The 24,396-nt window shown below is 36.6% G+C and overlaps 1 protein-coding gene across 2 annotated transcripts in view; it reads left to right on the forward strand.

Moving 5' to 3' along the window:
• rras2 (RAS related 2) overlaps window positions 1-24,396 on the forward strand; it is a 46,865-nt gene that overhangs the window by 11,891 nt on the left and 10,578 nt on the right. The window contains exon 1 of one of the 2 annotated variants that reach the window (XM_088934500.1): window positions 15,485-15,529. The exons of the other annotated variant lie outside the window; for it this stretch is intronic. Within the exon in view, the coding sequence (XP_088790626.1) occupies window positions 15,500-15,529 (30 nt within the window). The 5' untranslated portion in view covers window positions 15,485-15,499. Of the gene's footprint in view, window positions 1-15,484; window positions 15,530-24,396 lie in introns of those variants that run through there. 2 annotated transcript variants of the gene reach the window in all.

Raw genomic sequence — 24,396 nt, forward strand, 5'->3', positions numbered from 1 at the left:
TAAACAGGTTGGCACAGATTGTAAACGTAGGAGTTTCAAACCTCAGTTTTTTTGTCTAAATTTACTTGTCTTAATTGGCCTACCTCAATTTTCCACTTAATTCAATTGATAAAGCACTTTCTCACTTTGTGTTGTATGGCCCTTTTCTGCATTTTGAGATCCCCTAGGATAAGAAAAAATCACTTTACAAATTCAAGGAGTTAATCTGTTTTGATGGTGAAATGTAGGTACAATAAGCATTTTAGTTTGTTTTATTCAGATTGTACGTTTAGATGTTCTCATTTTGATCTCTTTAATCATAGAGAGCGTAAATCGAGTGATACTTTAGATACTCCTAGATACACAGTTTTCATGAAGCATCTGTTGTCACAAAGTCAAGATGTCAGAATTTCAATTGTCATGTGATTATAAAAATAAATTATGAGTGTAGCAAGGCATTTGTTTTCACAATATAAACCTCACATGATCAACACATAAAGCAGGTAATTCATTGTTTCTTTTACTTATGAAAAGTAAATTGCTACATTTCACAGTTCAGAAAACCTAAGAATTATTTATGAATTCTCAGTTATGTAAATTTGATCATTTATAGAGAAACCATGAGATTTGTTTGTTTATGTATGTTCTTCAGAGGTAAGTGTTGCTTCTCAGTAGGTGATTTAATGTTTAATTTGGCTCAGTCTGACTAAACCTTGCAAATGACTAAAAGTTCATTAACAAGATATGCCACTGAGTTGAACAGATGAGTCTTTAAAATTAAACATACAACGGATTTTCTCCAGTCTTATGTCTTTTAGTACATTTCCACCCCACCTTTTTTTCAGTTGTCGCTTCATATTCACGTGTGGCTTTTTCAAACGCTAAAATTTCATTTGAGGTATCCTGTTTACATGAACTTACTACAGGAAGAAACTGAAAACATTCACTGCAGATTCTTTCTTTTCTCCTTTTTTCTTGAAAAAAAAAACTTTTTGCTTCCTTGGTTAAACAAAATATAAACTTCAGAGAGTGTGGAATTATTTTCAAAGTAGGTGGTCTTATCATTTTAAATGCAAAGAACAAAACAAGAATCTAACCTATATTGTTTGCTACCTCTTAACCTAATGAGCACGAAAAAGAAAATGCTTTGTTCTTGTGGAAAAAAATGAAAAGGATTGGTGCAGTTAGCTACACACAGTTTGTAATTCATGTTTTTGGGCATTCTGATAACCTGATTCATCCCCAGAGCCAATCTTTTCAAGGTATATGTATACCAGATGAATGTAATCATGTTCTATCTTAGCATGAAGACGAACACATTAAAGAAATACCTAGCTTCAGGCTTTCAGGCTTCACAAAGTTTAATGGTTGCTGAATAAGTAACATAAGCTGTGAATTTAGAAGCATTTGTTTTAAGGCCTATAAAATGATAACCAATATCAAATACAGCTTTATAATTACGCTGAATGTTTTCATGTTTATAGTATTTTTAAATTGTTTCTAGAAGATGATGAAGTCATTGAAATAAAAATACATTGGTTCCTGGGGGACTGCCTGGTGTTTTTGCTGCTAGAGGCACTCTTTCTGAGTGTGGGCAGAGCTCTGTGATCGAGACTGGGATAGAGGTGTGAATCAGGGTTAGCTGGCCTGCCTGGTCCCTCTGACAATGGGGGCATCTGTGGGCTCACAGTGATGTAGATGAGGGACACCCTTCTCCTCCAGTTGACACTGAAACTCATGTGTATTGTAGTGTCAAGAGATGAATGGCTTAATGGCTACTGGGTTGAAGGAGCCTGTCCTTCATTCTCCAGGTATGAATGTAGGGGTTGTCACTGTAAGACACAATGGGTTCCAATCGGAAAGTTGTATAATAAAACTATTATCTCATGTCTCCTGAGATGGATAGCCTATTGCATAAAACCTATCAAATGTCCAATCAATGTCAATATGTAACATCACCATCTTTATGTATCTAGTACCACTGCTCTTACACATTTAACATGTACACATGAAGAAGAGGGATGAGGATAACTGCTGAATGCCACAAGCTGTCCCCAGTTGTTCCTTTTGTTTTTCCTGTCTTTCAACCTGAACGTCTTTAAAGCACAGGGGAAGCATACAAACATACAACATATAACAATGTGCTTTGGGAGACCACCACAGCAGCTGGATGTCAATGGCTGTTTTTTTGTCTCAAAAATTCGAATTAAAGCAGAACATTAGACCCCTGCCTCCCCAGGCCCACAGCCACAAATACCCTTTACAGATATTTAGCTCCCGTGTTCTTGTCCTCAGCAGCTTGTCTGCTGTGATGCTTGAAGCACTCGTGTTTGTAATTCACTCTGTGTTCTCAGGTGATTTCCACAGTCTTGACTCTTGATGTGGAGAGTATTCTGCCTTGTAACGGGCCACTGCACATACAGTAAATCGCAAACACAGTGTTTACCCGCTTGGCTGGGTTACAGACACTGAGCCGCAGTGGACCGTCGTGATCTCATTGAAGGCTGACCCGGATCGATCAGGCTCTTCCCAGATCGCAAAGCCTGGCTTTTCTGCTGTACACAGTCATGTGTTGACAGAATGCTAAATTTGTCCCCAAATCTGTGGGAAATCTTTTTGACATGTTGGGATTAACTCTTAGTACTTGTATGCATTATTAGATCTTAGTTTAAGGCAGAAATAACATGAAGTCTGTGTGATGGACTGGCTTACTGATCAGATTGCATCTTTGTTCCCATTTTCTGTCAGGTTAGGTACTTAGGGTCTGAACTGACTTAACACCCTGTACTGGACTAAGCAATTGTTGAACGTGGATGACTATAGTAGTGCATATACATGATATATTTTCAGACATCACAATTGTCCAAGAAGGTGATCCCTTGAATGATAGAAAGATGGTATTTTTGGCTTTGGTCTCCCTGTTTCTGTGCTGATTTCGGCAATAAATCCCAGAGTACTGCATCTTTAAGAACTATTGTTGCTTCATCAGAAATATGCTACACCCACCAGTGTTAAAATATTTTTATGACTGAGGGGCCCTTTGTTAAGGGCTATGCAAAGTAAAGCATAGAATCCCCACAAAATAATTCCCAGAGTGATAAATTGGTTTAATATTCATTTAGGTAAAGGATGCAGCATTTGATGAAGTTAACATTTTCTTACTTGTGCAAGTATTCTAGCAGGTTTTGATCTTGCTGTAAAGAGGACTTACCATTGAAGGAAAGGGAGAAAATCTCAATGATGAGCTTAATTTGCTTCAATAAATTTTTAGAAAATGCAGACTTGACCAAGTAAACTGACAAACCTACTAGCAACATAGAGCAAAGCCAGAAGATAGACACGGGTTGACAAGTTTTTTTTAGTCATGTAGTACAGTTTTCAAGCCCCTTATTAAATGGTATGTCATGTGGAGGTAGGAAACAGACCAAGTACCTGTACTGATATTGTTGCTTAGTTGTTCCTATAAAAAGAGAACCTACATTTTCGGTTGAATTCTTGTGCAGATGTGTGAAGATACGTTACATCAATATACTGATGTATATCTGAAATGGATTGATTTTCTCTATTATTTTTTTATAAATAAATATTTATATTTCTGTGCAAATACAGAGATTTACAAATACAGACTGAATGTACACAGTATGTTGCAGGTCAACCTGGCAACTTCTGTTTGTATCCACATGAAAATGCCATTGCCAGTTGATAGTGATTTAATAAAGAATGTCCGGCTTCTAAAATGCCCAGTAGGGCCTTTATGAATGGAAAGCCTGGTTTTTGCATGGTGGCTTATACAATACGAAGGATAAATTAGGTCTCAGTGCTGTGATTATAGCTCTCTTTCACTCTTTAAAAGTCAGTCCAGAGATGTAGTCGTCCATAAAGAGATGTCACAACACATCAGCTCAGTACTTTTCCATGATTATAAGTCAGACAGTCCCTGGGAAGAACCTTGTCATTTGAGCTTAGAGTCTGGTCAGACTTGACAAGTGTGTGCAGGGCCTTTGAAGGGAAATAGTTTCAAGCATGAACCTACACTTTACTTCAAGGCTCAATATGTGTGACAGTAGTGTTCTGGAACAATTTTGCTGCTTTTTAGCCTTTGGTTGGTTTGCTCAGTTCACTTCTCCCCTTCAGTCTCTTATTGAAGTATCTTCTTTTTGCCAAAACAACAATTAGTTGCATGTTTCTGGACTGTAAAAAAAATCCAGAAACATTGTGAAGACTGTCATGGTCTGATGGCAGAATTAATGTTACTGCAATCTGAACAGGCTATATAGAATAGTGAGCGTTTTCATTGCAGGTGTTTCAAGTGATGTAAACAAAGAGTTTGTTCCTGCAGTACACAAATAAGTCTGCTGACAATGAGCATTTTTGAACAAGAGCTGCTATTGTCCTGCTTCGCTCACTGCATTCTGGGGTTTAACCGTGCTGTGCCGTTTGGTCTAAAACGGGACTCGTAAAATAAACAGAATTAATCTGGCTCATGTGCATGTTGTTTTTTTGTCTCTCCTGTTACTGCAGTTTGCTGCTAGTTTTTTTTATTGCTTTGAAATCAGGTTAGAAAATGAAAGGGTGCTGGTTTTATTTAGGTTTTCTTTTTATAAACAACAATGCCTGGTTAATTCAATATTTTTGCCACGATTTGACTGTTCAGGAAACTTGGGTAATACTAAAGCACAGCAACAGCATTCAGCATTACGTCTTTCAGTTATTTTTGTAGTAGGAAGAGAGTTGATTAAACATTAGGCAAATGAGAGCAAAATCTGCAGTACTTCAAAGTTTCAAACATTTCAAAAGGGTTTTGGACTCCCTGCCTCTTTGGACTATATAGGTTCTGAAATTAGAAACTGTGTATTTTACAGAAGAGTAAGCTTAACCTTTACAGCAGAGTTAAAACCCTTTGAAGATTCTCATGTCTAGTGTGCCTCTAACTGCTTATTTTGTTTGAATTCACTATCAAAGCGAACTACAGTACAAAATACCAGACTGTTTGCAAAGGTAGCTTTCTAAATGCTGAAAGTGTCTAAACTGTCATTGTTTTCCTGTTTCTTGTTTGATATGTAAAATTGAAAGTATCCAACAAAGCTATTTTAATACTTAGAAGATTCTGCAGGTTATTAACTTTCATGCACATGGTTTGATAGTTTGAAAGAATTTAACAGAAATGAAGCAGAAGGTGAAAAATGCTGAAGCAGACAAATGCAATTATAACGACTGATGTTGGTATTTAAGATCTTCAAAATGAAGGAGTAAAGTCTATATTTGATATTTAACTTTTAATTCTAAATGTTACACACCGATTAGTTAGTTTTGCTCTGAATTTTTGATAGGTTTTTAAATCTAACCGCCACTCTTCTGTGTTTGACCAGTTGGTGACTATAAAATTCTAAAAATATTCCCACTTCAAATATAGTATAAGAGGCACAGTATATGTAGTTTTAGGGTGGTTTACATAAAATATTTCTTACATTATTAGTGGATGTTTAAAAAGGACAACTTACTAGAGAGAGAAAACCAAATAACCAGATAATATTCTGTTAATTACACCCCACTCATAAAAAAAACAGGACTGCTTTTCAAAAGTACATGTACTCCAGTACTTGCTTCACATCATCAAATGCCCCATTATGGCCTCCCTTGCTTTAGTGCTGTCAATGTTTTATTAACAGGCAGGTGTTCAAACACCTTCTTGTGTAAATATTTCAGCTTTGCTATCTTTTTGCAGCAGAATCCAGTGTTCATAGCCTAAGTAAATTAAACAATGTCAGAATAATTCTGTAAAAAAGAACTGGTGTGTATGATACCCTGTATGTGCACATACAAGGAAACATGAAAACTCCTGCTTTCACATACAGTGAAATAGAGTAGTAATCAGTCTTACTGGTCCTTCCAGTCAAACTTAAAAATCAACTTCAAACTATCTATACGCTACATATTGTATAAATTACAGGTCTGTATGGATTAATTCAGTTCTTATCTTTATAATGACCTGATGTTAGCCAGTTACAGGAAAAATGGAGAAAGCTATTTCATAGAAGTGTAGTGATTGTGACCTTTTATGTTGGTATTGTTCCAAAAATAAAAGAGTGCATACATTTAAAAAATGTTCCAGTTACAGATAGAAATGAAAGCTCCCGTGATGGAAATGGGAATCACCTTTCGGTAATGGGGCTGAGTGACCTGGAGTTAGTCGGTTCATACTAGTTCACGAAACTAAACATAAGCCACACAGGAGAAAACATCACAAGCCCTTCTGCTCTTGACTTCTGTTTTGTTGTTCTTATTGCCTCAGTCTGTCTTTGTCCTTCCTATGTAGCAATGTCAGAGCTAAACTGGACATGAAATGCATTTTTTAAAAATTCTGGTTAGTCTTGCATAAACAAGTAAGCAAAGATTACATTCATTCTGTAAGTACCATTTTAACTGTTTTGCACTGTGCATGAACATTAGCTCCAACTTATCAGCTGTATGCATTTATTCTTAGCCTGTAATCCTCTACCAGTTAATTCCCAGTGTTCCCACCAGAATATTCTAAAAGAGCCGGTACTTGTTTCTTTAAAAATATCAAAAAGAAAAAGAGATAAATTAGACCATGTATGAATATAGCAAACGGGGGTTATTGATGTGCTCTTGCTGTTTTTGTGACTGTCTTTGTGGTGAACAGTTGTTCGTTGTGTTATGAGTGTGTGTTTTGTATTGCATGCTTGCCTTTTGCCCTGAAGATAGAAGCTGTCGTGCTGCTTGTTTCTAATGTGGTCTCATTCTACTCGGGCTTCTTGTTGGTCTGTTTTGCTTTGCAGGAATCAGGGCTGCATCTCTAAAAATGCATCAAGAATAGATAGACCTAAGTGTAAGAGAACTTACTTCTTAATTTGAAATGAGTAATGGTTGAAAAAACGTGAAAATATATTTTTTTAATTAAAACAAATCGTTTATCTAATTTTGTTTAAGAAGAAACTATTCTTATCTTCTACCATAGAGAAAAAAATACTGAAACTCCAGAGATATTTGGTAACTTAAGGGATTTTCGCCTTCCTGACTTACAGTACACGCCTGCTGACAGTACATCAAGCTCCAGTGTGCATGAGTTACAGGATCGTCATTGTGACAACTACATTTCTACAACACATTGTGGGGACAAATGGTTAAATGTCTGCTTAAACTTCTTTCGAACGTACTTAGTTTTTACAGCAAGATTTTCTTTCCACTGGAGTCTGGGAAAACTCTCATAATCTCTTACGCCCAAATAAGCAAATAATATACATTAACCAGCGATGAAGTTCTCTCTTAGCAGTGTACATTTGGTGCGCTGTTACATCAGGATACCTGTAACTGGCTCACCCTTTATTATTTTTGACATTTGTTGTCTTGTATTGTCAGTGACCCTGAAATTTCTTAGATGTCTCTAACTTCCCTTGTTTTTTGTTAAGTGACACCCTCCAAGTCAGATAGGTATTTAACGCTTTCCGTGTAAAAATAAATATATTTGATGTACTACTATTTTGCCAGTGGGAAGCTTCAGCAACCTTCCTAAAATTATTAAATGTATGTGAAGCTTCTCAAAGATGATTTGGCAATGTAATATGTTCTCCCGGGGTTTCAAAAGCATTTTGATTTAGATTTTGTTTTTGTGCATCACATTACAAATCCTGTTTTGAGGACTGAGGAAGAATTCTGGGAAACCTTCTTTGATAATCTCCCTTTCATATACCAGCGGCAGATGTATTTTTCATTATGACAGAACACTGTATCAGTCAATGTATCTCAGTTTCATAAAAAATAAAAAAGGGGATAAAAATGAGTCATACTGTGCATTCTTGCTTGTAAATCACATAAAGTAAATGAATCACCCAAATCAATCCAGGCCTGTAAAATGATCATTGTCAATAAGAATAGTTCAGTTAAATTTAGTGTGCAACTTATATTAACAGCACAAACTACCTAGTTTTCACCTTATAAATGATATCATTTTTTGTAGTTTGAGTTTTAGTATTTATGTATTTTGTTACGTCTTGATGACACAATGTGGTAAAAAGTTGGTGCACCTTGCTTTTCTAGTTTGTTTAGCCTGTGTGAGTTATTCATCGCTTTAGAGTGGAGTTTTTTCGGACACAGGCTTTGTGTTACCCTGGCTGTGCTCTTGCTCTTTGTGTTGGACGTTGGTTGTACGTTTTCATAGCTTGACACAGTTTTTCAGCCATTTCTTCCTTAAAGGCGTCTTCCCCTTTTTAGCTTAATTAATTTTTCCACAATGCACACATCCATTTCCTGAATTACATTTTAGAAACTATCAAATTAAATGTTCTACTGGAAATTATTTAACCAAATATTTGGAAGTGAACACGCTCAGCCATTGATAATCACTTTTTAAAACATGAGAAAACTCTTTCTCAATGTAGACTTCACCTTTGCCCTGCTTTAGTAGGACCAAAAAGAGGGATTCATTTGACATTGGTTTCTTTAAAAGTAATTTTTTTTAGATCTTACAATATTGTATAATTGTAAAGCAAAAATAGTCCACAGAAAGTGCTGGACTAAATGATAGGCTAAATTAAACTCAAAGACAGGTTGTCAGAAGAGTTTGAGTTAATCCTGTATGTCATCAAGCTTCTGTATACTTTTCCAGACGCAGGAGGAAAGTAGACATGTGCTACTGTGGTACTGTTAGTTCCATTAAATGTGGGACAGAGTGTTTGTTACATAAGTCTTCAGCTGTTCTAAATGGGCAGTTGGTTTTAGGGTCTGGTTCAGGCAGCTGAATTAATTTATTGCTCAGTGAAGGAGAGTACCAGCTGGTTTAAAACCGTTTTGTCCTGTAAGTAGTACTCAAGAAAATGAGTGTTTTTTCTTTATGTAAAACACCTGTAAATGGCTGAATTTAGATGTGTGTATTTAAGATAGGTGGTAGATTCTAGGAATTGTATTGCTGGTACAGTAGCCTTTTTAAAGCTGAACTATGAAGGACATTAAAAGCATTTGATAATGACCACCTTCTTAAGAAGGATTGTAGTCTTAATTTGCCTTAAATGTGTGCTATTTTTTTGATAAACACTATTTAGTTTATGGAATTGTTCCAAGCATTTTATTTTGCACAGACTTGTTCAATGTACAATATATAGTGTTGGACTAAAGATGTCAGCCAGTGATTTTAAGATAGTAGATTGACCTAGAAAGACAATGTTAAATGTGGTTAGCTTTTTAGTTAAATTATACTACTACAATTGTAGTCCTTTTTAGATATGTCCTAAAAATGGTGTGGCTGAAACACAACTTGAGCGCTAGTTTGACTAAAACATGCATAATATGTGCCTTATACCCTAAATGTTTCACTGATATGTTAAATATTAGCGACATCAAGCAATAAATGCCTAGCTTTATTTAGTGCTAGTATGTTAGGAATAAAAACACTAACATTAAAACCTTAAAAGTTACTACTGAAATAGTGGTACAATTAAATTATTCTTCTATTCTTGAATCTTATTTTTAATCAATAAGCCCAGGCCTTATATCACAACCCCATGGCAACTGCTTCTAGATTGTACCTCACCCAGAAAAATGAAGGAACTCTGAAAAAGTATTTAAAGCATGGACAAAAAATGGAAACATGAATTAAAATTATTTAAGGGGTCTTTGGACTACCATGGATGTCTGCAAACTATGGGGCAACCACACTTGCTCTGTAATAATAATAATAATAATAATAATAATAATAATAATAATAATAATAATAATAATAATTCCTTACACTTACATGATGCTTTTCTGGACACTCCTGGATGATGCAAAAGCAGCCAGGGTGCGCCAGTACACTTGCCACACACCACCTCTCAGTGAGGAGGAGAACAGTGTAATAAAGCTTATTCATAGATGGGGGATTATCAGGAGGCTTTGATTGGTAAAGTCCATTGGGAAATTTGGCCAGGATGCTGGAGTAACACAGTTAAACTTTTTGAGAAAACCCCTTGCAGGTTGATAGCTGCTGCTGATAAATGAACTGTAAATAAATAAATGAATCTATGAATGGGGGAGTTGTCATCCTGCAAGACGCTCGTCTTGGCTGCAATACAAAGCCAGGATGATCACTCAGTAACAATAAGCATTGACCTTTCCTTCTAAGGGAATGAGTGTATCCAAGCTATGCCAGGAAATTGTGCTCCACATCATTACAGCAGTACCAGACTCTTTTACTGTTGGAACCGTGGTGTAAAATTCTTCAGGTTTGCTCCACACATTCACTCATCCATTTAAAGGGTAAAACAGGGTAAAAATGATTCTACCAAATCGCATTTTTCTACTGCTCAGTCTGTTCCCTTTGCTCTTGGCACCACTGGACTTGCAGATGTGTGAGGAATGATTTGTTCACCGCAATGCGAGTTTGGTTTGCCACTCTGTGGAGTTCTTGGCAGACTGTTTTTGATTAAACTGTCTCTTCGCACCCTAGGTTGACGTTTGTGCTGAACTTAACTGCAGACTTCGAACTCATGCACGGATATGTGTGTCTGCCCACTGTTGCCCTTCGCTGATGATGTCTCTTCCCTGGGAGTTTCATGCTGACACCATCAGCAGGTTGAGCTGTCTTGATCTTTGAGGCTCCTGACTAATTTACCCAACAAAGGAACGGGTAAAAGTTTATTTCATGCTGAAAGCAAAAGATTCCTTTAATAAACCTTTACCTGTTCCTTTGCAGGAGTCTACACATGCTGACACAGCTACCTACTTAAACTTCTTTACCCCCAATGTACTCTTTCAAGTCACTGAAATTAACTCTTGATGGCCTGTCCAGGACTTTTATACATGGCTTTAAACATACCTAAATGCTATTTGCTTGATTAACATGAGTCACACTTGTGTGTTAGACCTTGCTTTTGGTATACTTGGTGCCCCCTCATTAACCCAGGTGTTTCCATTTTTGTCCACTACCTGTGCCAACTGCATTTGTAAAATCACAGGTGCATTTTGAAGACCTGCAGGAGGAACCTGTTGTGATTCATTTTCATATTGATTTTATTTAGTGCTATAGAAAACAATATATAGGATCCACAGCATTAGGTTATTGCAGCTAATTATTTTTGTGCTCTAGGGTTAGTAGTGTCCATTTCCCTGAGCCAAAGGAGTCATGTTTTCTAAAGCTTTCCCTTATCTGGTTGTTTTTTCCAAATCAGATTTAGGATACATCTCCTACATTTAATATGGTGTTTCTGCAGCACATATTAAGTTAAAGGACAGAATGTGGGAGATTTACCTACATTAAAGCTTATTTATGAGCTTGTTTATGATATTATAGAACATCACAGTAATACAATTTCCTAAAATGTTAATGGTGTTGGTCTCATGGGATTACTTGCTCTGCTGGCAAGCAATGCTGGAAAACTGGCATGAGAGATTTTTCCATTAATACAAAGCTATTGAATATACTGTTTGTTTTAAGTGACAAAGTAAGTGCAAAGTATGTAGTTACAGTCTTAAAGATAACATGTATTTGAAGAGCAGGAGTACTCAAATATTGCTCCTTTCAGAGCATTGCGGCATACAGCGAGGTCCATCATTAAGTATTGGAGTTAAATGTCAGCTAGTGAAGCAGTAATGATCCCATTGTCAAAATGCTGCAGCAAAATGGATTAGGACTAATGTGTTATCCTTCTTTTACAGTCTACCCTGATGCACTGCAGTGACCTAGTGCCTTCTGTTTTTTGTTCCAACCTAATTAAACAATTAACCTAATTGTTTTATTAGTCATAGGATGTTTACAGCTGACTAGTCAAAACATTCTTTTCACTAAGGGTACATCAGGTTAATCTGTAAACCATCCTGTAGCCTGTTTTAAAATGTTACAGTTAAGTAGTAACTTAAATAAGTAGACCAACTGAGAGCTTGAATAAAACAAAAAACAGGAGACACTATGCTCTCCAGGAAGTGAGTTTGAGATGCCTGCTTTTCACACTGAATGCTACCTTAAGCAGGGGTGTGGAACTCTGGTCTTTGAGAATCACAGCCTTGCAGGTTTTATATTCATACACAGGTCTGGAAGGAATGTTAACTTTCTCAAATTAAGCAACTGATTGTAAGTTATTCAAAGTTCAGCTGAAACAAAATCCATAGGACCCCATGAGCTTTCCAGTGCCAGTGTGAGTCACTTTTCACCTAATAGATTCTTCTGCTGCGTTACAAGGGATGAGCAGTTCAGGGTATATGAGGTCAGTAGTGCACAAATCCAGGTGTGAAGGTCTTGCAGACTCTTTGGGTTCTCATTTCATCTAAGGTCTACAGGTTTTCAGCTGCTGCTGGTTTAAAGAGCTTGTGCTGCTGTAGACTGGGTCCCTACAAGACTCCTTTATTTAATTTGGTGTTAAGTCAATCACATGTCAAACGCAAAAATTATGCAAAATGTATTTTGCAACAATCACAAACTAAAGTCTGCAGTTATTGACCAGAAAATGTTGAAAAATGCTCGTTATCTTGTCATTGATGTATGTAAAGTGTCTTCGGGATTATATTGCTCTTAACAGTTTATCTTGTATTGGTGATGCCTTTTAAAATAATGCCTAACTGTAATCTCCCCCTTTCCAGCTCTAACCAGCTGAATTATTTGGTTTTCCCATTTCAACCACTGGCAATCGCCTTAATACAGTAAGCTTTCTAAAACTGGATTTGTAGTTCATCTTTCAGATTTGTTTTCAGTTAAGCAATGGAAAATAGAGGCATTGTGGGCTCTGTTGGAGCTGTTTTAATTTTTCCCACTTTTAGAAGTAACAGCTTCTTTACTTTAATCTCTGACCAAGAACATTTTAGAAAATGAGCAAATGTATTTCTAGTTCATGTTATGGGAACAAATGTAGTAAAGACATTTTCCTGCATAATATGATGCCTAAATTGTTAAAATAACTGTTGAAAAGCAGATTGAAAACAAGTAGCCTAATCTGAATGTCGTGAGTAACACAGAGCAAAATATGAATGGAGTTTGTTGCAAGGCCTTTTCATTGGCCTGTATGCCTGGTTGCTGGAAAACCGTTTGGTTTCAAATATATAGCTCTGTTACAGTAACAGCACCAGTAAAACCTAAGAAAGAGGAATGAAGCTCTTGTCTGTCACTTTACCAGCAAGGTCAGTCAGTGCGCTGTTATTGAGGTTTTGTTTGCTGAGCTGTAATTACTTGGTGCGGCCCAGTCTAGAATTATCCTGGCGGTTAACTGTCATATCCTGCAATGAAGAGAACGCTACATCTCGATGAAAGCTCCATCCCTATAATTGCAAGAGAAGCTTTCAGTGTTCACTGAACGAGAGTGGAGAGGTTACTGGTCAAGAGTAATATACGTCATATTATTTGCAAAATAAGTCCACACTGCATTCTCCAGGTGTCAGTAAAAAAAAAAACCTAGGATAGATAATGCTTCAAATATCTGTAATAACAGTAGAAAAACAGGGAGAGGGATTGCTTGTATTGCTCTAAAAGCCTGTGGTTAGCTATTGTTAAATCACTGTAATGTACAAAAAATGCTTATATGACTGCAAGATTTTTACTTATTTCAATAGTATGTCCCAACAGGTTAAGAACTATATTGTGCAATATATAGCACATGACATATACAATTTATAAAAATATTTGTTTTGTAATTGAAAAAGCAATCATGTTACATCTTCATTTGAATGTGGGTGATTGTAAAAAATTGACTAGATGGCTTGTGAATTCAGTGCCTGTTAAATACACAGTGCCTGACTTGCTCACTATCACCCAGCAAATGTCATTTTACCCAGGGTATTGAAACTCCATTTCTGCTGTAATGTGCTACTGCAGTTTTAAAGCATTCTTTTTCCACTGTTAGCATTCAGTGTTGACGCTTTCTCCATTTGCTGTAGTAGGGAGTCAGTCCTATCTTTTCTGTTGGAAAGAAGATAATTAATATCTCCTGGATTTAGGAGTAAGTGCAGGGACTCATTAGCAAGTCTTCGCCCAATCGGCCGAATCATGAGTTGTGTGCAGCTCCATTTATCTCAATCAACAGGGCCCTAATAAACATTGAAGTGGTTAAATAGATGTAGGCAGGTTAAATAGTGTAGGGATGTAGAGTGAGGTAGGTTTAAAACACAAATCCTTGTCACTATCTCGATGCACCTTACAATACATGTCTGACTAGTTCCCTTAGTCCCTTAGTGACTAGTTCCTATGTTTTGTTTGAGGCATGGGCTAATTGCCTCCTTTCTGTTCTTGTTTGTTTCATACTATCTAACTAACGCATGCAAATTTGAGGTCCGTGGATGCTTTTTGGAAGAAGTGTGGTTAACAGGGTTTAGAAATAGAAACTATTGCATGACAACACAAGACCTGACAGGTGGTATCTGGCATGGAAATGCATTTTTTTTCATGCTTCCACAACTGTCAATCTCATAGTTTTTCTCATCTGTAGCAGAATAAATTCAGAATAAAACGAGTAGACAGCTGGACGTTACAGTGCAGGGCATTCTGGGGTTTACAAACATTGCATCCTAAGTACAACAGTATTTTTCTGTGTAAATTTAGAAACATTCAGTGTGAGTTTTTTTTTCAGATGAAAAAACTGACACTGTGCTAAAACTGCTTTAGTGCTTTTATCTTCAATATACTGTATGTATAACTATTTTTAGTATTTCCCTATGCATTCTCCTCCTCCCCTGTTTTGTTTTATGAATAAAAATAATGATTGAATGAATAATGTGTTATAAGAAATGTCTAAAACTGGTAAAAAGCAGATATTTAATACAGTATATTGCTATATTGTATCTAGGCAGTCTTGCTTGTTTAGTTACTAGGAGCTTATTCAGAAAATCTCCTCCAGGCATTTCCTGAAGAATCACATGGTATCTGCTTTATCAACATGACAAAGTAGCTTGCTATAGACATCCACAAACTTTTGTATAAAGAAGTCCATCCTGTTTTCTGTTCTAAGTACACAGCGTCTTTTTTAACTTGTGTCCTTAGGTCTTTAACTTCACCCTTCTTTGAGGTTATTTTACTCTATGGATACTATTAACTGTTGTTTCAGTTTTCTTTATCAAATTAGTGATTCAGATGATGGGATTTATAGAAAAAAGAAACTTAACATCTTAACATTTCCGTTACATGACACACATTCATATAATGTGCACAACCAAAACTAGAAGTTACCATTATGTGTAGAATCTCAGTTTCCAAAATGTAGTAAAGTTAAGAATTTTCCTCATTTTTTTATTTTCAAAAAGGTCTGGGAAAATGGGCCAAATTGAAAGAAGCTATTTTTATTTGTCACCATGCAACTGCTGGTACCTTGTGAAAAGCCCTATGAAAAAATGCCACTATTTACATTGACCATAGAAATGACTTGAAAATTAAATATATATATTGGTGATAAATTTGCCATCTTTATTATTTTCATTCTTTTATTGATGTGCCTCACTGTAGGTTGCATTATGGCTCCTCTGATTTTTATCACTGCTCCTGATTTTTTTTGTGCAGAAGTATGTTTGCTTATTGTAAAACAAGAGCTGAAGGTTGCTGTCTCGGAAACAAATGGAGGCCAAAGGTCATACCTGTCAGCAGGTTAGTTACTTGAGCTTTCAGTTCAGCTTTGTGCTCTTTTATCACTTTCCTTTGATGGGCCCACCTGAGTATTTTCAAACAGAGAGAGGTCCACCAAAATACCCTGATATTTAACAGTTTGTTTGAAATTGTAATGGCAGCACTGTTCGACTGGAACCCATGGTCAGTGTCTACTTTTTCTGAAGCAGCTTGAAACAGAAGCTGTGTCCTATTGCGATAGCTACATGCTGTATGAGTCAATGCATGTTAAAGTTTTAAATAGTATTGGTTGAAAATATCGTGCCTGTATTGATACTGATGGTCACCTGATTTCAGTGACTTCAGCAATGAATGGAAGCATGTTTTAGCAAACAGTGCATCATTCAAGAAATCCAATGTATATAATATTCCAAATTACACATTTATGCTACTACATTTTTTTTGTTGAAAAATAAGTTTTTCAACACATGCCACAGAAATTAATATAATATCAATTGACATCAACCAGCATTATGGGGACCAGTTTTACTTGTTTTGAATATGGAAGAAAATGTCACCTAAATAAGGTCTTGCATGCAGAAACGAAAGAAAGAAAACTCTTTGAGAACCTTTGTTTAATCTGGTAAGTTTACAGTACACAACTGGCTCATCTTTGTATTTTTAAAATTGTAGATCTTGCCTGAGACAGCAAGCATGAGCATGTACTGGTTAGACTGATAACCACGTAAGACATCAGTCTTTTTCAAGATCTTTTATGTTCATTTTGAACTAAATTTGAGACTACCGTGCTGCCAGCAAATGGGCAACATAAATCGTCTAAATTAAAGCAACAGGTGCTTCTTTGGTGGTTATCAGTACATACTGTAGCTTGCCTTGGGAGTTCTAAATTCTGCACACGTTGGGTGGGATACACTGTAAAACATTGGAATAAAAAGCAGGATATTGGGCAAAGGGTGGTGGTATTTTGTCAATTTCATGTCTATAGGATTTTATTTAAAAAATGAAAGAAAACTATCAATGCTTTTAGACAGGAGGATTATGGTCACAAGTGTCCTGCAATTACGGGACAAAGTTGTACAAGAAGCATTGTGATGTATTAATATCTAAAGGTATTTTTCAAGAGGTTATCAAGACTACATTGATTACAAATGGCCTGTCATTCTGACCAGTAAACATTGCTTTGAATTAGTATATTTTTAATTCCGGTAAACATTTATTTGCTCATTATATTTTCTACACAGCACCATGCATGAATAAAACCACATTGCCTGAGTTATTGAATATTATTGCTATTTTATAAATGTATATTTTCTATAATAAAATATGGCATTTCTGGTGGCATACGGCCTGTTATTCAGTTTGTGCAAGAGTAAAGATTTATTACAGGTGCGCTTGGCCTGTGTCTGGAAGGTAAAGAGCAAAGTTGTTTAAAAAATAATGATCTTTTACTTCATAAACCAAAATATTATACTGTTCTAGTAGAACCTTTTCTTTCAAAAACAGAATTTTGTGGGTTATTAAGTAGTATAAACACAAACGGCTTTGATGTGTTACCACAGTAGTGTTGATGGTGTTTTGAAAGCTGGCCCAATGAAACAATGTGGGTGAATAGTATTTCATGTCTGCTGTTCCGACATTCTATCCTGGAGGTGCCTGGCAGCTGTTTTTATAATCTGGATGGTGGCCAAAGCATCGATATGCTACCAAGGAGGTCAGAGTGGCAGGAAGAGTTTGTGGATGGCTAATTTAATCAGATTCCATCGCACAGTGACTCAAGCCTCAACAGCGTGTCCTGACATATTTGTGTTATATCATCAGACGGATTTAAGACCTTTGGCTGTTCTAATCCACAGATTTGGAGCCCTTGTATAAGACAAGCCTGCATAATAGTTAAAAATGCTTGTTAACAAGCTGTATCCAGTTTTTGACACAGTCTGTGTAATTAGAATTTCTTAGCATGAGATGTAACAATAAGTTAAATGGCTGCCCTTGCATAATTTTTAAGTAATCTGCCACAGTTTATGGAGAAAATGGTACTTTCAGTTTTTAGTCTCTGTAGTGGAAGGCACAGCGTGGTTAGTATAAAGTTAATATGTTTATGTAGCGGTGCATTATGGTTATGCTTTAGTAATTCCATTTCAGCTTCTTTCAGGAACACTGAACATGTTGTGTGTAGACCTGTTATTAGAGTAATGGCTGTATATGAGTGTTGTGAGATAAAAGAAACATTAAGTTTCAGAAAGAAAAACCTTTTAGTGGTCCACTAAGTTCTTGCGTCTCATTTATCAATATAACAAAAGAAATTAAAAGAAAGAGAATTAGACAAACTGCAGGACCAGGAGAGTGAGATGGTTGAATGGGAACTGCCTTTCTATCCACAACTCCCAAACCCACCCAATAGCAGCCAAGAAACCTACTTTTCTGTATAGCTTCTGATGCGGGTTAAGATCGTTCCCAGACATGAACATCTTACAGTGACTTTAAATAATGATAGATATTTCGTTGACCACTGTTTATCAATTCCCTGTCATGTAATTAAAAATGTAAGTGTTTTTGAAGGTCTTTCTTCTAATATTGGTATAGGAAGAGTTGTCTCCATGCTCTGCAGTAGCTTGAAATGCAGTAACTCATCCAGATCATTAATGGGCTGTCCGCCCATTATTAATGGCAATTAATGGCAATCTTTGCAGAGCAGCCATGGAAAACACCTGAACAGATCTGAGGGCATGAGTGCACTGGCAAGATTATTACATCTCATTTACAAAGGCAGTGCAGCTGTGCCTCTGCCACCTTTCAGTAACAGGCAGTTTTTCAAAGGATGTTTTTGCCGTGCTTGTCCGTGAGAAAATAAAGTCCTGAGAGAAAACTCCATGTGAGCGAAGTTAAAATGAAGCGTTTTTGGTATTTTAAAGTGACAATTTGCAAGTGATATAGCTTCACCTTTGGGACAAATAGCGTGTGTGAATTTTGTTGGTTTTGTCTAAATATTGTTAGTAGCCAAAGACTTAAGCGTACTTCATGTAATCAGGGGACGGTATAAACTTTTATATGTACATAGCTGCGTTCCATGAATATGCAAAAACAGCCATTGAAGCTTGCACTGTGCAAAGAACAGGAGCGATGAACCGTGCAGTGATGAACTATTGAAGCTCAGCTTTCGCACTGAAAGCTTGTTTTTGTAGTTGTTTTTTTTTCCTTTGTTCATTGTCTCAGGATGGTAGACAATCCTCCGTGCTTATCGGTTCTGGTTGAAAAGGGTTTTGATTAATGTTCAGTTGAGTTTACTACTAATACATTATTTGTAACAGATTGAATAGGTACAGTGGAAAACTCAAGTATTTAGAGAGCAGTTGTCTGACTTAACATGACATAAACGCACAAATTGCAGATCCAAAATTACAGTTGTAGAGGGTGTGTAATTGAATAGTTAGTATAGAACTAAAACATATTTCATATACTTATGACATATGCTTAGTCTAAAAGAACTATTTTCTCATGGTAGAATTTTAGTATTATGAAACACACTTGCCATTGGCTTCTTGCTATAAGTCAGGGCTGTGTTTAAGGCATGTAGTGTTGTGTGAGCTGTCACTTAGGAGATGTGTAACTCACAAAACATGTTCCAAAGATAAGATATAAAACACACAAGCCACTACCTCTGATAGCAGTATATGAGCCATGAAAAACAGAAGTTATGGCTGAAAGTGTAGTTTCGTTTGTGTTATTGCTGTAAGCAACCCATTTTGCTTACTACAAGATGTTCTTCTGTGTGCCATTGGAAAGAGAGATTCTACATATTAATGGAGTCTAAAGGTGATTTGTATGTACATGAACTCTTCATTGATGCCTTGTAGCAGGAATAAAACATTTGATTTGAAGAATATTTAAAATTTGCAGATCACAATAAACTTAAGGAAATCTGATTATTACTGTTGCTCTTCTAAGATATTCTGAGTTGTATTTCCTCCTATGTCATTGCAAGCAGTGTCATTCCTCTCTCATGTTTGGTGAAGTTTACTGTCTAGTTTGCTGTTGGCTCCTCGGTTGTATATTTTCTATAATTCTTAACTTCTATGACTGCAAGATATAAAAGTCTTAATGAATGTAGTTAAATCAGATTTTGGAACCTGCAGGTACAAGTTAACCATTATGCCACCATGCAGTAAAACCTTTCCAGTCTTGGTGTCTATAGTATACGCAGACAGTTTCATAGTATATGAAGCTCCTGACCAATTTCAGTGATTTCCAGTGTAGACTGGGGGTTGTTTATCGTAACTGCAATTGCTGAAATTCGTGAGCAGGAAAGTGTGTGAAGGTCTTCTTTGGTGTCTAGACCTTGAATGTATCTATATTTCAGTGCGTGTGTGCCATTGAAACCCATCCTGCCTTGTTCTGGGCTACAACAGATCTGAGGACTTGCTGAATGGGGTCTTGACCCCCTTACATCTCCTTCCACTGTACCTGAGTTTGCTGCTCCCATCACCATAGTTACTCTGTTATTAAACTTGGAAGAGAGAGTCTGTTTTATCTTTTTGTATCTCCTACATCTGGAGTTGTGCCACTTTTGTGCGGAGCCTTTGACCAATATACTGTGAATCAATCACAACTGCATACAGTACATAAATGAACATTTTGTCTTCGTTTAAGATAAGCCTTGAATTATTCTCCTCTTAACACTCTTTTTGGATTTCATGTTTTCATTTTGGAGGCCCATAGTTTTTTCAGAGGAACCTGCATCTCTTTTGAAAACGTGAGCAGAGGCAGTGGAGATGGAGCAAAGATTTACAAATACTGTATACTGTCAGAGGGCAGTAGGATATCACAGTGCCGTATATTAATCCCATCTGGCAAAGTGCCACTTTTAACTGTAGTGACCTGGATGACTTGTTGTTGTCAGCCTTAGCTAAAGTGCTTACCAGGCCCACTCCCAGCTACACTTGTGTGCAAGATACCATGGACTAAAACAATCTCAGCACCTTGTGCTGAAGGGATATTCACTGGGCTATGAAAATCCTGCGATAATGTAAGTAGCATCATTTCACTAATAAGTCTTACACATTGAAGATGCAGAGGGTGCTTGAGTTTATCTTCAAACAGGGCCTCTTCTTGCTGTGTCAGCTAAAGGAGTAATTGATTGAGCAGGATAGATATACAGAAACCTGCTAATGTGAGCAGACTTTTTCCTGGTGTAGAAGTTTTTTTTACATATATTAAAGTTTTCTTGGTAGATTCCTTTCCTGGTTCTAAAGTGAGGTTGTTAGTGGTCTTGTCGAGTCTGTGTGGCAATTTTAAACCTAATGTGGTTAGTCTTATTAATCTCGGCCTACCGTAGTTTCATTTAATCGCTTTGTGAGCCATCTGATTTTTTGTAATGGAGTATGGTAATGAATGTCTAAGAGCATTTAGAAGACAATTAAGGTTCACAGTTTCATCTTTGGACATTGTTAAATTTCAGGATGATCTATTAGTTGGAAATACCTTTTGCATGTGTGTTTTTGGTAAGCCTGTCCAATGGATGGAGTTGCCAGAATTTGAGATGCATTGTTTTTCATAGATAAGTGGGCGGTGCTTTGAATTTGTATAGTAGTAGCTTAATGTGGACCTCTAAATTATTCTGTAATGAAGTTGGTCTTTGCTTTGATGTTTGGTTCTAAAAGTAAGCAGAATTGGAACTTTAAAGCCTCTCTGATAGTGATGGCACCTGTGAACAGATTTTGGAAACAAAATTCTAAAAGTCTGCGGAAAACAGAAATACAGGCCAGGGTGATTGTCATATCATTTAAAAAACAAGCTACTTGCTATGCTGAGATGTACTATACAAGAGATCGCATTGCTGAGCTCTTGTCTAAAACCAATCTGTTACTGTCCAGCACCAGCCTTTAATACATTATTTTTCAGCTTCATGTTCTGTTAAAAGGTTTTAGGCTTACACGAACATTGGGTTGGTTTTCATTCCAAAGATTTTCTTCAGAACTTTTTAAAAGTTTTTTTCAATTTTCTACACATTAAATGCCAGTCACATTTCATAAATCAATACCCTGCTGACTCTGAATGACAAAGGAAAAGTTCAGTAGATCTGGCATGCAGCCTGCATTACCAGGAAGTGGGTGCATCATGCAAGCATTGAGTTTACAGCACGCCTACATGCATACTTATTTTCCTTCTCTGAGAAGAAAAAAGCATGTGCCAATAACTGTAATGTAATAAGACTTTATTTTTATTCTGTTGGATCATAGAAGCCGATTCTGTATTACCTAGGAGTGGTGTCTGAGAATATTCCTGGACCGTGCCTGTCGCCAGTTGCAATTTAATACTGACTGTATTCCAGAACTAGTATAAGCAGCTATATCGGTAGCATACAGTACATCTTGAATGGGTAAAGCTATTCACTCATCAAGCCCCCAGTTATGAAGTGTTTTGTTACAGTTAGCATAAAAAATTGATGAAAAGCAACAAGATATATTTGTTTTATTAGCTATGAAAAAAAGAGGACCTCCTGTGTGCAATTCATTTAATGGAAAAAAACGTTTAACAAGTTAGATCAGGGCACAAACAACTGACTTTCAAAGCTGTAAAAAACAAAAAAAAAAGTCCCAGAAGGCTGAAAGGGAATATCCCCTCAATGACATCATCGTCCAGAGCACCATGGTTGGCTGACTGCCCTGTGTGTGGGTGGAGCTTCCTTCCTCCTATCCTGACTGGAACTTGTTCCACCTAGAGCCATCACAGACCCTGTAGCCCTCTTGGTACTGTGGGCAAAATGTACGTGGTGCTTTCTCTGTAGTTTTTAAAATCAGTCCAGTCTACAGTAAAATCAGTCTAAGCTACAGTGTATTCCAATATTGAAATTCTGATTTACAGTATCACTGGGCTTTCTATAAATACATTCAATTTATAAACTTAGTAGCCAAGTAAAATCACTAACTTTGTTAGTTGTGTTAGAATAAGTAGATGGTTTTCTCTGGGCTAAATATTTATAGTAACGTAGATAGGCACGGCTATTAAAAGTTATCCATTGTATTTGGAAGATAGGTTTTTTATTTGAATTTATTTTGTTAGCGTTTTTTAATTTGAATTTATTCTGTTCCTTCTGTCAGAGGACTGTAAAACAGCATGCCAACTTCCTATCCACTTTCTCATTTTAGAGCACAAGAGGTTATAAAAGAGAGGAGGCCATTGGGCCCTTCTATTTCATTTGTTAGTCCTCATTAATCCCAGCCTTTTCCTTAAAGACGCCAGACTATTGCCTTCAACAGCATGACTTGGTTCATACTCCCACAGCCCGTTGGGTGAAGAAGAGCCTCCAGTTCTCGGTTTTAAATGCATTTCTGTATAGTTCCTGCTGTTTCGTGTTTCACTGTTGATTGTGAAGACCCTTGCTGGGTTGACGTGATCGATGCCCTCGAAGATTTTGAGTATTTGTATCAGGTCCACTCATCCTTCTCTGTTATAGACTGAAAAGGTCCAGTTCCTTCAGCTGCCTGTCAGTGTAGGACATTCCTGTGAGTCCCAGACTGTATCTGGTTACTGTTCTCTGGACAGACTCAAGAGAAGAAAATAAATTTTCTGTAACATGGTGACCAAAATTATTTAACAGTTTTGTAAATGAGGCCTTAGTAGTGTGTTGTACAATTTTAACCTCCCTTGGTTTTATTCTATGCTTTTAATAATGTCGTAACATTTTGTTCGCCTTTTTAATTGCTTCTCCACATTGCCTAGAAGAAGTAAACAATGTTTCAATATAAATACTTTAGTCCTTTTCAGAAATAGCCCCATCTATCTCCCATTTTGTATTTATAGACTGTTTTTACTAAGTGCTAAGTGCATACTAAACCCTGCACTTGATTATAATAAATGTAACCTGACAGGTGTGTGCCCATCCTCGTATTTTATTCTAATATTTCTGAATTTCATTTGCTGCTTCTACTGTGTTTTAAGTTTTAAAATGTTGCTGTTTTTCCATTGTGCGTCAACAGCACCGAAGATGAATGAAGTCACTTTGCCTTTAAGCTAGTAGACCTAAATGTCAGCTTAAGGTTTCAGGCAAACACTGCTAGTGTGGCATAAATTGAATAAAAACGTCAAGGGTTGTGCCAATTGTTTTGTGCCTTACTAGAGAAGTTGTGATCCTTATCAACTTTTTCAAGGTCTCTTGACCCTTGACCCTGAGCTTTCTTGGGTCACAAGGATTCTGGGAGAATTCTGTCATGTCTTACCTTAACTATTAGTATATTTGCTAATTTATCCTTTAAAAGTGGTTAAGCTTAGGATTTCTTTTTGTGAATGGACTAACTGTGATAAATGGGCTAGTGAGAAGTGGGTTTTATAGCTGGCAACATCTAGTTTGGCCTGATTTATTTTCCTCTAAGCTGTAGTTTTCATTTTTTTTACTATAAACTGTGTCCCATTTTCACTTACAGCCAAGGTGATGTGAGAAATAGGACAAAAAAGATGCCATCTTGGTATTTTTCCTCATTAATTTAACTAAAATGATAAGTGTATATTTATCATAAAACATTGTTTTATGGAATAAAAATTAACAACATTTTTTAGAAGGTATTTCCAAAAGAAATTTACCTCTTTGATGTACAAAAAAGAGAACATTCCACAGTCCTCGGTAGAATCTTTTGGAGATATTAAAACCTTAAAAATGGGCTGCTAGATTCTAGGTGCCTTATCAAAGCTTCAAGAACAGTTTACAAGTGATGATGACCATTAATCCTAGAGTCTCTTCGACTTGCATTTCTGTTCTGCTGTTCAGCAGTTCATATATGTCTGCTCTATATGGGTGCATTTGTTTTTAACACTTGTTAAAGGGGACGTCCCAGCCACCTTCTTTTCAACGGCTGATGAATATAGTTTACAATAACAGCAACTACAATATATAA

This window comes from Atractosteus spatula, chromosome 16 (assembly GCF_055471065.1).
Source record: "Atractosteus spatula isolate fAtrSpa1 chromosome 16, fAtrSpa1.hap1, whole genome shotgun sequence".
In the NCBI taxonomy this organism is placed as follows: domain Eukaryota; kingdom Metazoa; phylum Chordata; class Actinopteri; order Semionotiformes; family Lepisosteidae; genus Atractosteus; species Atractosteus spatula.